The sequence below is a fragment of the Diceros bicornis genome, chromosome 13 (assembly GCF_020826845.1).
Source record: "Diceros bicornis minor isolate mBicDic1 chromosome 13, mDicBic1.mat.cur, whole genome shotgun sequence".
NCBI lineage: Eukaryota > Metazoa > Chordata > Mammalia > Perissodactyla > Rhinocerotidae > Diceros > Diceros bicornis.
The window spans coordinates 34,675,496-34,688,709 of record NC_080752.1 but is presented as its reverse complement, the minus strand read 5'-3'; the positions used below and the strand labels follow the sequence as shown (position 1 = coordinate 34,688,709).

The 13,214-nt window shown below is 55.1% G+C and overlaps 1 protein-coding gene across 1 annotated transcript in view; it reads right to left on the bottom strand.

The window, feature by feature from the left end:
* PADI3 (peptidyl arginine deiminase 3) overlaps positions 1 to 13,214 on the bottom strand; it is a 31,838-nt gene that overhangs the window by 2,009 nt on the left and 16,615 nt on the right. The window contains exons 6-15 of the mRNA XM_058553024.1: positions 12,787 to 12,912; positions 11,078 to 11,256; positions 10,788 to 10,891; positions 10,581 to 10,692; positions 8,756 to 8,863; positions 7,454 to 7,605; positions 5,830 to 5,974; positions 5,625 to 5,727; positions 2,898 to 2,977; positions 747 to 872 (exon numbers count right to left, since the gene is read on the bottom strand). Of these exons, the coding sequence (XP_058409007.1) occupies positions 747 to 872; positions 2,898 to 2,977; positions 5,625 to 5,727; positions 5,830 to 5,974; positions 7,454 to 7,605; positions 8,756 to 8,863; positions 10,581 to 10,692; positions 10,788 to 10,891; positions 11,078 to 11,256; positions 12,787 to 12,912 (1,235 nt within the window). The remainder of the gene's footprint in view (positions 1 to 746; positions 873 to 2,897; positions 2,978 to 5,624; positions 5,728 to 5,829; positions 5,975 to 7,453; positions 7,606 to 8,755; positions 8,864 to 10,580; positions 10,693 to 10,787; positions 10,892 to 11,077; positions 11,257 to 12,786; positions 12,913 to 13,214) is intronic.

Genomic DNA, 13,214 nt, shown 5'->3' with positions numbered 1-13,214 from the left:
GGCTTCTTAGAAAGGCAGCAGTGTCTCGGGCCCTACCTCAGACCTGCTGGATCAGAAACCATGGGGTGAGGCCCCAGCGGTCCATCAGAGCTCGAGTTTTAGAAGCACCAGAGGCAAAGCCCTCAGGGCTCAATCAAAGGCCACTTCTTCCATGAAGCCTTCTGGGATCTCCAGTCCTACCTCTTAGGCTGTAAGTGCTTTGTCCCACCTCTGAACTGCCACATCACTTTATTATACAAAACAGATTGCTGGGACACGCCCTCAGAGAGGTGAGGAGAGTCTCCCCTTCACCAGATTTGACTGGAAGGTCCTTGAGGGCAAGGAGCAGCCTTAATCACCTCTGCATCTCCCTAAATACATGGGAGACCGCTGAACAGCTGCGGGCTGGGAGAAAGGGGACAGAATGGGCATCTGAGTTCCAGCTGATGCTACACGCTTCACACACACAACCTTGTGCAATCCTAAGTTCACTCCATAAACATCAAGTGGGTCCCTGGGAGGAGAGAGGGGCCCTTCCCTGATGGCCCCTGAGCAAGAGCGTGGCCAGTGAGCATTCTGTAGTGACCATGATGGTCAGCCAACTAGAAACCCTTCTGTTGGGCACCCTGGGACCTCCGATTCTCCCTGCCACCACCACCAGCCAGGACAATCCCAAACGTGGCAGTGACTGAGCATCTTGCCCCTCTGGCGAATGGAGGCTTGGAGCCTCATTTGATGAAACCTTAAGTCACGGATGGCGGCCTCACCAAGTCAGGGAAGAAGGCCACTGCCTTTCTCCTCTCCCTCTTGAAGAGCTGGGGGATGTCGATGATGTCCCGCTCCGTCAGGCCCAGCTCCCGCTTCAGCACCTCCCGGTTCCAGTCGATGCAGCTCTGGGGTGGGGGGGGGAGATGGGGAGACCTTGCCAGTGTTGGGGGGACCCAAGAGGTCATGTCTGGCTAAGGAGAGGCAGGAGGCCCAAGTGCCCACCGATCAACTCTCTACACAAACCTTCTCTTTGTGCCCCTTCATCAACATGTACCTGCCCTAGGTCCCACCCCTCATGGTCCTATCCCACTAGGTGGGCTCAAATGAGAGTGTTCCAGAATGTTCCATCCTTGACCCTCTTCCCTTCTCTAGATCCTCCACTCCTTAGAGGATCCCCTTCAGTCTCATGGTTTAAAATACCACCTAGACACTGACAAGTCCGAAATTTCTATCTCCCAACCGCTTCGTAAAGCGCAACCTCTTTCCTGAGCTCAGACTTGTAAGTACAACCACCACTTTGATCTTTACGTGGATGTCTAACAGGCTCATCAGATGCGACAGGTCCAAACACACAGTCTTCATTTCTAGCCCCACCTGCCACCCACTCCTCCCCCAACATCCTTCAGCTCTGGACATGTAACGGCTGTGTGGGCCAAAAGCCTTGCTGTTGTTCTCTATGCCCCTCCCCTCTCACGCCACATCCATCATCAGCAAGGCCAGCGGGCTCTAAAGTACGTGCTCAGCCTGGCCCCTTCCCCCGCCTCCACTGCTCCCTCCTGGTGGGCAGCAGTGGCTTCCTAACTGGTCTCTGCTTCTTCTGCTCTAGCTCCACACGGTGGCTGTGAAAACGCTCCTGGCAGACCTCCTACTAGGGGAGTGGGATTGACCGAGGGCCCTTGCTGCCGGGCTCCAGCTCCGAAATCCTTCCTGTGTTTGTGCCCCAGGCCACACCTCCCACCAGCTGCTGACAGCCCATGGCGGAGTGCGACAGGATACTAAGGCAGACCCATTTCCGGAAGACAGGGGAGTCCTCTGGATCCCCCAAAGCTTTGCTGAACGTGCCTTAGACCGCACGGCAGTACGGGTCCTCCTTCCCTCTCGGTCACCCAGGGCAGCTCTCCCAGTCTCCTCCAGCCTCTCCGCTCCCTGCCTCTTTCCCTCACACAGACATTGTCCCGAACAGAATCCTCGCACGTTGAACCCCATCTTGGCATCTGCTTCTTGTAGGACCCTGTGCTGCATATCCCGCTTGCCCCTCCAGACCCCCCGTACACCCTTCTCTGCTCTGTGCCCCAGGAGGCTGATCCTTGGGCATCAGGGGCCCCCGTGCCCTCTGGCTTCCGGTTGGGTTCAGCCAATGGCAGCACTGGCAGGAGATGGGGGGCTGGCAGGAGAGTGCAGTTGGGGTATTTGTTCCCCCAGCTCCCTCCCTGCCAGGTCACTGTGGGCTGGCTGTGAAGGTCACAGCTCCGTCTCACAGCTGTCTTTCCATAGTGACAGTCTCCAGGTTCCAAGAACAGCTCCCTTCCCTAGTTCCCTAAGGCCTAGGGGTGGGGACCACTCCCCTCTTCCTAGCCTGAGGATGTGGCATGGTCCCTTGTTCATTGCCTCAAATCCTTCCTGTTTCTTTGTAAAGACTCCCCTTACTAAACTCTTCTACAGTTGTCCAGCTTGAGGTGCCATGTGTTCCTGATGGACCAGCCCCTGCGCCCGCCATGACCTACTGATATGTTCTCCACACAGAAGCAGAGACATCATTTCAAAGCATCAGTCAGATCAGGTCCCTCCTCGGCTCCAATCCCCCAAGGGCCTCACAGCTCACTCAGAGCCACAGCCCAAGACCTAGCGATGCTCTACAAAGCCTGGTGTGACCCGGCTCCCCTCACCCCACGTCGGCCTCCTGGCTCATCCTCATACACTCCATGCCCCTTCGTTCCACCTCAGGGCCATCGTCGGTGCTGTTCCTCTGCCTGGAATGCTTGTCCTCCTCAATCCACATGGCCTACCCCCTCTTTTCTCTCGGGTCAAGGGAGGGGGTTTGAGCTTTCCAGCCTGAACTTTCACGACCTGTGAGCATCAGACTTCCACTCCCATCCCTTCCCCAGCCATGCCCCCCGCCCTGCCCCACTCACAGCCTGTGGCCCTTGTACCTGCACAAACTTATTGTAGCTGATGAGGCTTTCATTGGAGAGGACCTGGTTGATGGAGATGGTGGTGACTGGCTTAGCGCCTGTGAAGGAGAGAGAGACATGAAGGGAGGGGCAGGAACAACGCCCTCAGGCTCTGGAAAGCAGCCAGGCAGAGCCAAGTTCACAGCTACTGGTCTTGCTGAGTCAGCAGCGCTGGGGCCCCTCTGGGCACCGGGAAGCACCGCCTGCAGAGCTCAACTTGGCCGCCGTGCAAGTCTGGGGGTGTGAGGAGCAGGCGGGGCAGGCTGCCGCAGCGCTATGACCTTCAGACCTTTATTTGAGTGTACTGGAAGTGGTCACACCTTTTATTGGAAATTTACAACCCCCCAGGGCACTGGGTGATGACTCCTCTTCTTTTGGCTAATGGTGGGGTGGGGGGCTGGGTCACCCACCTGCCCACCAGCGCCGGCTCTGATGGACACCATTGGACCCCATCCCTCCAAGAGGTGACTGCATGGGAAAGGGGCTCCCCCGAGGCCCAGTTTTCCTGCCTGCTTGATGTGGGGCCCGTGAGGACAGGGGAGATTAGAGCCGAATGCTACAATCCTTACAGCTGCCATTTATTAAGCTCTTACCACGCACAAGCCCTGAATTCAGGGCTCTGCATTCAGCACCTCGTTTAGCTCTCACCGCAACCCCACAAGTTATGATTATCCCCACTTTACAGACGGGGACATTGAGGCTCAGAGAGGTAAAAAGACTTGCCTAAGGTCGTACAGCTAAGAAATGCGGGGCTTGTGATTCAAGCCCAGCGCTCACATAAGGCCTGAAGCCTTGACCAAGGGAAAGGAGAAGGCGCCCTGACCCACCGGCCCGTGTGCAGATTCCCCACAGCTCCACTGCATTCCTGCTGAGGCCTTGGGGCCAGAGACCAGCCCTCTCTGAGCCTCACATTCTTGGGTATGAAGCAGGGTGATAGTAATCCTTACAGGCTCTCCTGAGGTCAAATGGGATCACGTGCAGGGAGCACAGCCTGGGGCCTGGCACGCAGTAGGCGACTGCTGAGCTGTGCTGGGCCTCCACGGTCACTGGCTGTGTGTCAGCTCTCCAGGGCAGCATGGTGGCTATGTGTGGCCTGACGGCTGTGAAGTCCCTCACTGTCCCTCCCAGCTGGAAAAACTGCTCAGCCTATACCTGAGTTTTGGTCACTGTAAACCTGATACGTCCAGGAAAGAAAGACGAACAGGGCTTTGCCATTGCCTGGTACATAAAATTGGATTTGAGGATTTTTCAGGCTTGGTCTGGGCAATGGGGCTGGGGAAAATTGTGTTTATTCCACTTTACAGCTGGGGCTCCAGGGTTGTGTGGGGAAGGGGGTAAGGGAGTGAATGGAGATTAAGAGGACGTCGGCAGTCATACTTGGCAGCTTCTAAGTTCTACAGAAGCTTCTCTCGGAGGAAGGTTTGGTCCAGGGCATTATCTAATCCCACGAGGCCATGCGGCCAAGAAAATCTACGATCCCGCCAGCCAAAGGATCTTTGCCCTGAGACGCAACCCCACCCCCCCACCCCCGGAGTCCCAGTCAGAGAGGAAGGATCCTGTAGGATTCACGCGGTCTCGGTGGGGATGAGAAAGGGAGAATATTTGAGAGCCATTCCAGAAGCTTACCCGCTCACTCCAGCCCCAGCCAGCGATCCCTCTCGAAATTCCTCCCGCACAAAATGAAAATGTGGGACCCCTTGCTCAAAGTGCAGGAAAAAGATTAGAGATACTAAAGATACCATTAAAGATACTAAAGTATAAAGCTTTTTCTTTTTTCACGGTTTCTCTCTTGTCCTGTCATGCTGTTTTTCACCTGCTAGTTGATGTCCGGCTTCCACGGGCATGGGGACCCCCGCGGGCCAAGCGTAGACCCTCGCAGGATCGCGGAGCCCCCGCCCGGGACTTGGCGCATGCGCACAGCCCGCCAGCTGCCACGCATCTCGGCCCGCGAGCGGTGGAACCCACCTGCTGCGCCAGTCGTGGGGGCCAAGTGGAGCCAGACATCGCCTCTTCCCACAGACCCACCCCAAACCTTAGCGAACGGGCGATCTCCAGGGGTACTGAAGCCTCCGCACCTGGATGTGCTCAGTACCTGGATCAGGGCTGGGCGAGAGGCTCACCCCTACCCCATTGTCCACCACGTGCCCTGTGGGGCTGCCAGTCCAGGACAGGGATGACTGATGCCAGGCCCCACTCTGAGATGCTGAGGGGCATGTGCATCCAACCCTCCCCAGGCCCAGGCTCCCGCTGGGATGGAGGGCTGCAGGGAGGGGCGGCCTGGCAAGGGGCTGGGGCTGTAGCAGGGAGGCAGTGGGCGGAGGGGCCTCATCCCAGGGAGGCAGGGAGGCCAGGAGGCTGCAGGAGGCGGGACTGTTCATGAGCCCAGCCTCCAAGCCCCCATAGATGCTCCACTGAACAATCAGGTTTCACTCACAAAACACAAATTATTAAGATTTTCAAGACAGTGCTGGCAGAGCATTAAACCCCAAGCACTGGGCCCCTCTGAGCAGAGGGTCCTGTGCCACTGCACTGGTCACATGTCCAGGAAGCGGACAGTGGTGGCTGGTGGAGCAAGGGATCCCCAATTTGGGGGTGTGGGGCAGCCTTGCTTTAACATTTGCCATCCCTCCCTCAAGCCACAACGTGTCTTGATTTAGGTGACAGGGGAGGGGAAGCTGTGAGGAGGGACACAGCCCTGATACCCACCAACAACCCCTTGGAACAGGAGGGCCCTGCCGTGGCCCCACTTCTGCTTTTCCTGGAAGAGCTTGCAGCAGGCACCAGGACTGGCCAGGAGCATCCGGAAGCCCTGTGTGGAGAGAGCAGACACGCTCAGCTCCCTGGCCTCAGCAGGGCCCCTGGAGCTCGTCCCCTGACCCAGACACCAGGGACAGGCGTGTCACCCAGGTACCTTCCCATCGGGGGCAGGGACAAAGCTCAGAAACTCGTCCACGTGGCCCACGGCCAGCCAGTCCACAAAGAGCTCCACGGGGGGCTGCACCTTCTGTGCGTGGAGGAAGTCCCGCACCATCTGGGTGACCCTGCGGCCACGTGACCTGGGGCCAAGGGGTTAAAGAAAGTTGCTGAGGGCCGGTCCTGTGGCTTAGCGGTTAAGTGCGCGCGCTCTGCTGCTGGCGGCCTGGGTTCGATCCTGGGCGCGCACCGACGCACCGCTTCTCCGGCCATGCTGAGGCCGCGTCCCACATACAGCAACTAGGAGGATGTGCAGCTATGACATACAACTCTCCTGGGGCTTTGGGGGAAAAAATAAATAAATAAATAAAATTAAAAAAAAAAAAAAAAGTTGCTGATCTATGCAGAAATGGAATGACGAGAGTTCAAAATTTCTGCAATATCTGCAAAAAAACATGCATTGCTTTTGTAAGCAGGAAAGATAATAAATATACATATTTTAAAATTCCACTCAAGGTGATTTCTCAACGAGGCAGATGTGGGGCGGGTCAATTACACCAGGTCAGTGACCCACCCAGGTCTCGTCATGGAGGCAAATCCTCAGAACGACCCTCAGGCCCCATCCTCACATTCTCGCAGAGACCGATTTCTCCCCCATCTTCAATCCCCCACGGCCGGGCGGTTCTCCCTTGAGTTTACCTTACATCTCTCTGGCTGCAGCCTCACCGTCCTGGTCATCAGTGGGGAGAGAGGTGGAAAGGTTCACCCCGAGGGCTCTCACAGCCCCAGCATTTTACGTTCATGAATTTAAACCCCATTCTTCTTTTGCCTTCTGAAAAAGTCCCTAACGGCGTGGCCCAAACTTCCTCCCTCTGTGGGCTTGTGTGTTTGAGGGCAGACAGCCCCTCTAAAGCTTGTTAGTTCACCTGGTATCTGATCGCAAGTCTGTTCTAGGTGCGTTGCTGAATTTGGGTGGCCCTATGTCTTGGTCTATTCCATAGCAAACAACCATGACCGTATAATTCCTTTTCTTTTCCACCAGTCCCCGTGTGTCACATGTTGAATAAGACACAATCTTTGACTCTCTCTCTCTGTGTTACTGCCATCTCGCTTTTCATGTCCTATATCTCCCTTTTCCTGCTCTCAGGAAAAGATCTGATATTAGTTATTTACATCGTAGTATAAACAAGCTTTGACTTAAATGCAATTTCTCCCAGGACTGTTGAGACTTAAAGCTCTTTCTTCTATAACTATTAATTGATAGCAACATCTATTTATTTTCTGAATCAGAAGACCTAAGTCTAGTCGTAACTTTGCATTCTGTGTGACCTTTACCAGGTCACTCACCTTCTCTGGGCCCACTTGTAAAATGAAAGGGTTGAACTGAACGATCTCTTAGGGCCCTGCTCGCTCTGGCCTTCTCACACTCCCCGAGAAGTGTGGACAGTGTCTGGTGAACAGCCCATTGTTCCACCAGCGCCACATCTAGGACTACAATTCCATCACTCCTTTCTGGTTCTCTTCGAGGAGTGGAATGGCCCCTCATCCCCCCAACCCCAGCCACCATCACCACCTCCAACTCTCAGCCTCCACCCCAGGAACACTCTCCCTGCTCCTCTCACCCAGGCAGGTTGCCCCCGATGAGGATCCTCCCCAGGGGGTACTCTTTCCCATTGGCCACCACGGGGGGGCTGACCTCCAGGTTTCCAAAGGAGTCCAGGCCACTCACAGAGCTGTCTCTTGGTTCCCGAGTCACATAGCCAAAATCTGGACCCTGGTAGGGGAAACTGAGTCAGGATGGGGCAAGGGGACTCACCAAGAAGAGCTTGAACCAACTTGCTGGACTCTGAGCAACTTAAAGATGGGGTGGGAGTGGCCACCCATTCTTCAGATGGAAATACTGAGTCAAAGATGGGGATCTGACCTATTCGGTATTTCATGCAGGCACAGGGGCCAAAGTTGGGAAACACACAGGCCCTCTGGCCCTGCTGCCATATTAGAGCATGGTATTCCCCGTGGTCACAGGGAGACAGCAGAGAGGGCCCTGGTTACTCCTGCACTCCCCATTCGACACAGGGCCCGAGGCCATGGGCACCCCCTTACCCTCTGCACAGACTTCCTGCCAAGTCCGGCCCAAGAGCAGGTATCTGGCTGCTCTAGAGTGGCCTGTCCCTGGGGACCAAGAGGCTGGTAACGGCCCTCTGAGCCTCAGTCTTTCAATTCTGGAAAAGGGGAGAATTCCCAGGGCCATCTCTTAGAAGGAGCTAGACAACATGAGGGCCAGGGGAGAGCTCGTCCCACCTGGGGGACCCAGTGGGGGCTGGAGAGGCCTTCCATCTCCTATGGCACCAAGGGGGTCTCCCCTCTTTCCTCAAGGGGGTCCACTGAGACACCCTCTTTATTTTATTACCAATAATAATACCAGCTAACTGTGTTGTGTGCTCCCTCCGTGTGTGCATCGAGAAGACTCACAAACATCTGTGAGGCCAGGGCTAAAATATCATTTTTACTGATAAGGAAACTGAGGCTCAGAGAGGGGAAGTGACTCACGCAAGGGCACACAGCATGTGAGTGAGAGTCAGGTTGTTCTGACCCTGAAGCTTATGTTCTCAACATCTGTGCTATCCTGCCTCCCCCATCTGGGGCTGCCAGATTTAGTAATAAAAATATAGGACGGCCAGTTAAATTTGAATTTCAGATAAATGACAAATGTATGTTGAGTATAACTATGTCCCAGGCAATGTTTGGGACATACTTATACAAAAAAGTTACTCATTAGTTAGCGGAAATCCAAATCTAACCGGGCGCCTCCTGCATCTCACCTGGCAACTCTGCTTCTGTCCCTAAGGAGCGCAGTTCCTGGTGTGGCCCTCAGGGTGATGTCCCTCGGCCCTCAGGGCTGTGCTGCGCCCGGGACCACTCACCAGGATCCTTTTGTAGGGGAAGTCCTGCAGTTCCCCATTCCTGGGGGAGTCAAAGACCACGGGGAAGGTCTTGTGCGGCGCCTGGACGTAGCCCAGCTCCATCTCGTCCTGCGAACAAGAGAGACACCCAGCTGTGGACAGTCAGCAGCTCCCTGCTGGCTTGGCCCTGAGCGCTTGGGGATGACTGTTCACGGGAGTCCCCTGCCTCAGGCCTTGTGGGGGATGAGGAAGGCAAGGGTCATGATGTCTGCTGGCTGGAGGAGGGGCTGGAGGCTCAGAGAAGGAGTCCACTTGCCTAGGGTCACACAGCAAGACAGGTTAGGAATGAACGAGAACTGGGACGTGACCTTAGGGGTATCCCCATGCTGGACCAGGGCAGAGTGGACACAGCAAGGAGCTCAGGGTGGCCTGAGTTGGACAAACAGGCCACTGGGCATCAGCCAGCACCTCCAGCCTCCGCGTGTGGTCATGAGGGGTTGATGGCTGGACAGGGCTGAGGGGACCTGAGCAGGTACAGATCTGCCTTGCCCTTAGACCTGTTAACACGCCCAGCTCCGTCCTGCCCTCTCTGGGTCTGGAGGCAAAGACGGCCCAGCAGTGATGAACTATACATCCAACGAGAAGCTCACTCTGATGTGTCTGGCCCTAAGTGCTTTACAAATATTAACTCCATTAATCCTCATGACACGCCTATGTGGAGGCACTATTATCACCCCATGTTACAGATGAGGAAAGTGAGGAACAGAGAGGCCTAGTTATTTGTCCAAGGGCACACAGCTAGTCAGCGGCACAGCCAGGATCCAAACCCAGCCAGTCTCGCTCCAGAGTCCTGCCCTGAACCTCCTCATTGGACAAACCTCCAGCTGAAATGAAAGCTCCTTAGCTTAGCATCCAAGATCTCCCACCTCAACTCTCGCTCTTCACAGAACCTTGGCCCTGGCCAAAGAGAACAGGCAACATTCTTTCTAATGCCTCCCACCTCTGGGCCTTTGCTCATGCTGATGCTCTGCCAGAACCACCATCCACTGAGTCCCAGCATGGCCCTTCCCAGCTCTGTGGCCCTAGGCATTTGCCCCCCTGAGAGCTCCTTCATTATGGGGTATCGACAGGGAGTTGTCAGAGGATGAAATGATGCTATGCACGGCCTGCAGTGAGCACTCAGTGAGTGACAGAAATCATCATCTATCCCTTTGCCAAGTCTGGTCCAGCTCAGATGCCCTTCCTCCAGGCAGTCTACACAGATCCCCCAGACAGAGGTGACGCCACCCTTTTCCTTGCTTCGTCTTAGATCGTCAGAGTGGGGATTTTTGTCTCAGTCAGTCACCACCTCAGGGCAATTCATCCTCGGCACTATTGACATCTGGGGCCAGATAATTCTTTGCTGGGGGGCTGTCCTGTGCACTGTAGGATGTTTAGCAGCGTCCCTGGCCTCTCCCTACTAGAAGCCAGTAGCACCACCACCCTGAGTGTGACAATCAAAAATGTCTCCAGAGACTGCCAAGTGTCCCTTGGGCAACAAAATCGCTTCCGTTGAGAACCGCTGGTCCAGGCCGTCGAGGGCAGGGAGCATGTGCCTCGTACCTCTGCCATCCCCCTCTGGCCCAGCCTAGCGCCTTGCCCAGATCCCGTGGGTGAATGAGTGTTGAGTCCAGTGTCACTGTGTGCCTGGGTTTCCAGAAAGTTCTGGAACTAGAGAGAGCAGTGCCGTGGGGAGGAGGATCGCAGCCCCCGCTCTCCTGGATGTTCCCCAGCAGCACCCCACTGGGACAGGCCAGCCTCTCCGCCAGGACAGTGCCCAGCGGGGTGCTGCCGGTGGCCGCGGTACCTGGATCCAGCGGTCGTTACGGTTCTCGTTCTGCGGGCAGATGGTCAGCTTGCAGCCGGCCCCCCTGGCCAGCTCCGCCACTGCGTCCACAAAGCACGTGTTGTTCCTCACACTGCGGACAAGCCCGGGAGAGTGGCTCAGGACAGAGCCAGGCCTGGGGCAGACGGGCCAGCGGCTCAGAAGGACACCCAGCGCCCCTAGACTCACCGGCACACGTACACCTCCAGGGGCGCCAGGGTGCTGGGCGTCATGATCCAGGGCGCCACACGGAACACCACGGTGTCAGTGAAGATGGGGGATTCGGAGAAATCCTGCAGGGAGGGCCAGAGGGGAAAGAGCACTGACTTCGGAGTCCAGAGGCCTGGGTGACTCAAGGGCCACCGAGGCCCTTGAGCAAGCTACTTGCTTCCTAGTTTCTAGAGAGGCACCAGCAGGGCAGTCCAGAGGTCTGGGCCTTTCAGGCCAGTGGTGCCTTCTCTGCCCTGGCCGCCCCCTACCTCGTTGGAGTCGTCCAGCAGGGTGACGTGGAAGGAGATGAGCCCCGTGAAGCCGGCGTCGGGGAAGCAGAGGCCCTCCACGAAGAAGCGCTCCTCGTCCCCGTGGAAGCGGGCCACCTCGTACGACACCTTGTCCTGGCCCAGCACGTGCCTGTAGGCCTCACAGGAGTCCTCGGGACCTGGGAGGGGATGGAAGGGGCAGCTGTGACTCCCCGGTGGGCCTAGAGAGCGTGAGGGATGCAAGAAAGCTGTGCATCCTCACCAAAAAAATCTAAGCCAGACAACGGCTCCTGCCTCTCACCTCCCACTGGCAAAGGAGGGAAAGGTGCTTAATACCCAGTGTGGGCAAGGCGGGGGGAGGGCCTTCCTTTCTGAGGTTGGTGTTCAGATCCTTTGGAGGACAATTTGGTGGCATCTAACAAAGTAGTGTTTACCCCTAACCAGCAATTCCACTTCTAGGTATCTTTCCTACAAAATACACATACAAGGGTGTCCACTGGCTGTTCCTTCATTCACTGAACAAATACTTCCTGAGCACCTACTATGCACCCACGAGGCATGGTTCTGGACTCAGGATACAGCTGTGAGTAAGGTCCCTGTGCTCAAGCTATATTGTTTGTAAAATCGTAACACTGCAAACAACTGCATATTCAGAGAAGTTACAGCATCTCCATGCTTTGGAGTACTATGCAGCTGTGGAAAAGGAGGAAGAGCTACCTAAACACACAAACAGATGTGTAGGCCATATAATTCAATGAGAGAAACAGTTTGGAAAGCAGAACGTGTACACACCACCACACACGTGCACACTGAGTGCATACAGAAAAAAGTCAGGAAGAACACGCACCAAATGGTTAACAGTGAGCACGTTGTAAGTTTAGGAGTAAGGACAGAGAATTCTCATTTTTCACTTTATATCCTTCTATATTATTTGATCTTTTAAAAAATGAGCATTTATTACTTGTATACATTTGTATTTTTAAAAGGTATTTTAGATCCTTGCTTGTACTTGCGATAACGGCAGTGCGGCTATGTAAAACAGTAGTCGGATTTTTTTTTCTGGAGAGGCACACTGAATTACGTTGGAGCACATAGCCACAGTGTCTGGGACTGGCTGCAAAACACTTCAGCAAACAGGGGCGAGCCCCACGGCGTAGTGGTTAAGTTCAGTGTGCTCTGCTTTGGTGGCCTGGGTTCATGGATTCAGATCCCAGGTGTGGACCTACACCCCTCGTCAGCCATGCTGTGGCAGCGTCCCATACACAAAATAGAGGAAGACTGGCACAGATGTTAGCTCAGGCCTAATCTTCCTCAGCAAAAAAAAAAAAAAAAAAAAAAAAAACTTCAGCCAACAGAAAGGGAGAGATGAAGCCAGAGAGGTGAAGTAGTGATAATCGTTGAGTCTGAGTGGTTGGCATATGGGGGTTTGTTACACTGTTCTCTCTACTTTTGTGTATGTTTGAAAGTTTTGATACTAAAAATTTCTAAACGTGCTTAAAATACATTTTTCAAATTCGTTCATCTAATAAAATAACCTCAGGCCACGGCTGTGCCAGATGACCAGTTCCAGAGCTCTCACATCTGACTGTTCTTCCTCTGACCCCCAAGACAGCCCAGAAGCCCTGGCAGAGCCTGCCCTCTGGCCCAAGGTGGGGAAACTGAGGCCCCCCGGGGCAGCGAGGGGGTAGGAGGGCAGGGCATGAACTCACCGCAGGCGTGGAAGACCCGTGCCCGCTTGGCGTCATAGCTCGAGGTGTGGAGGACAAGTTTGTGGTCATTGAAGAGGGCAGTGGGGCCTTGGGTGCGCAGGACCATGACGGACATGTCTTCCAGGTCTGTGGAGCCAGACAGAGGGCAGCAACTCAGGGGGCCTACGACATGACGAATGTGTGGCGTCCCTGAAATGCTGGCCAGAGGTGCCTGGGAGGAGGCCAGATTTGGGGTTGGAATAGGAAGGCTTGGATCTGCCACAGACAGGAGACATCTGGGGTCTCCTGACCTCTGAGCCTCAACATTCTCGTCTGTAAATTGAGGTGATGCTCCCCTCCCCCTTGGATGATTAAATGAGAATTTTGGGAAAGGACCAGGCACACAGTAGGTGCTCCAATAATGTTAGCATCCTCCGTTCCCCCAGAGG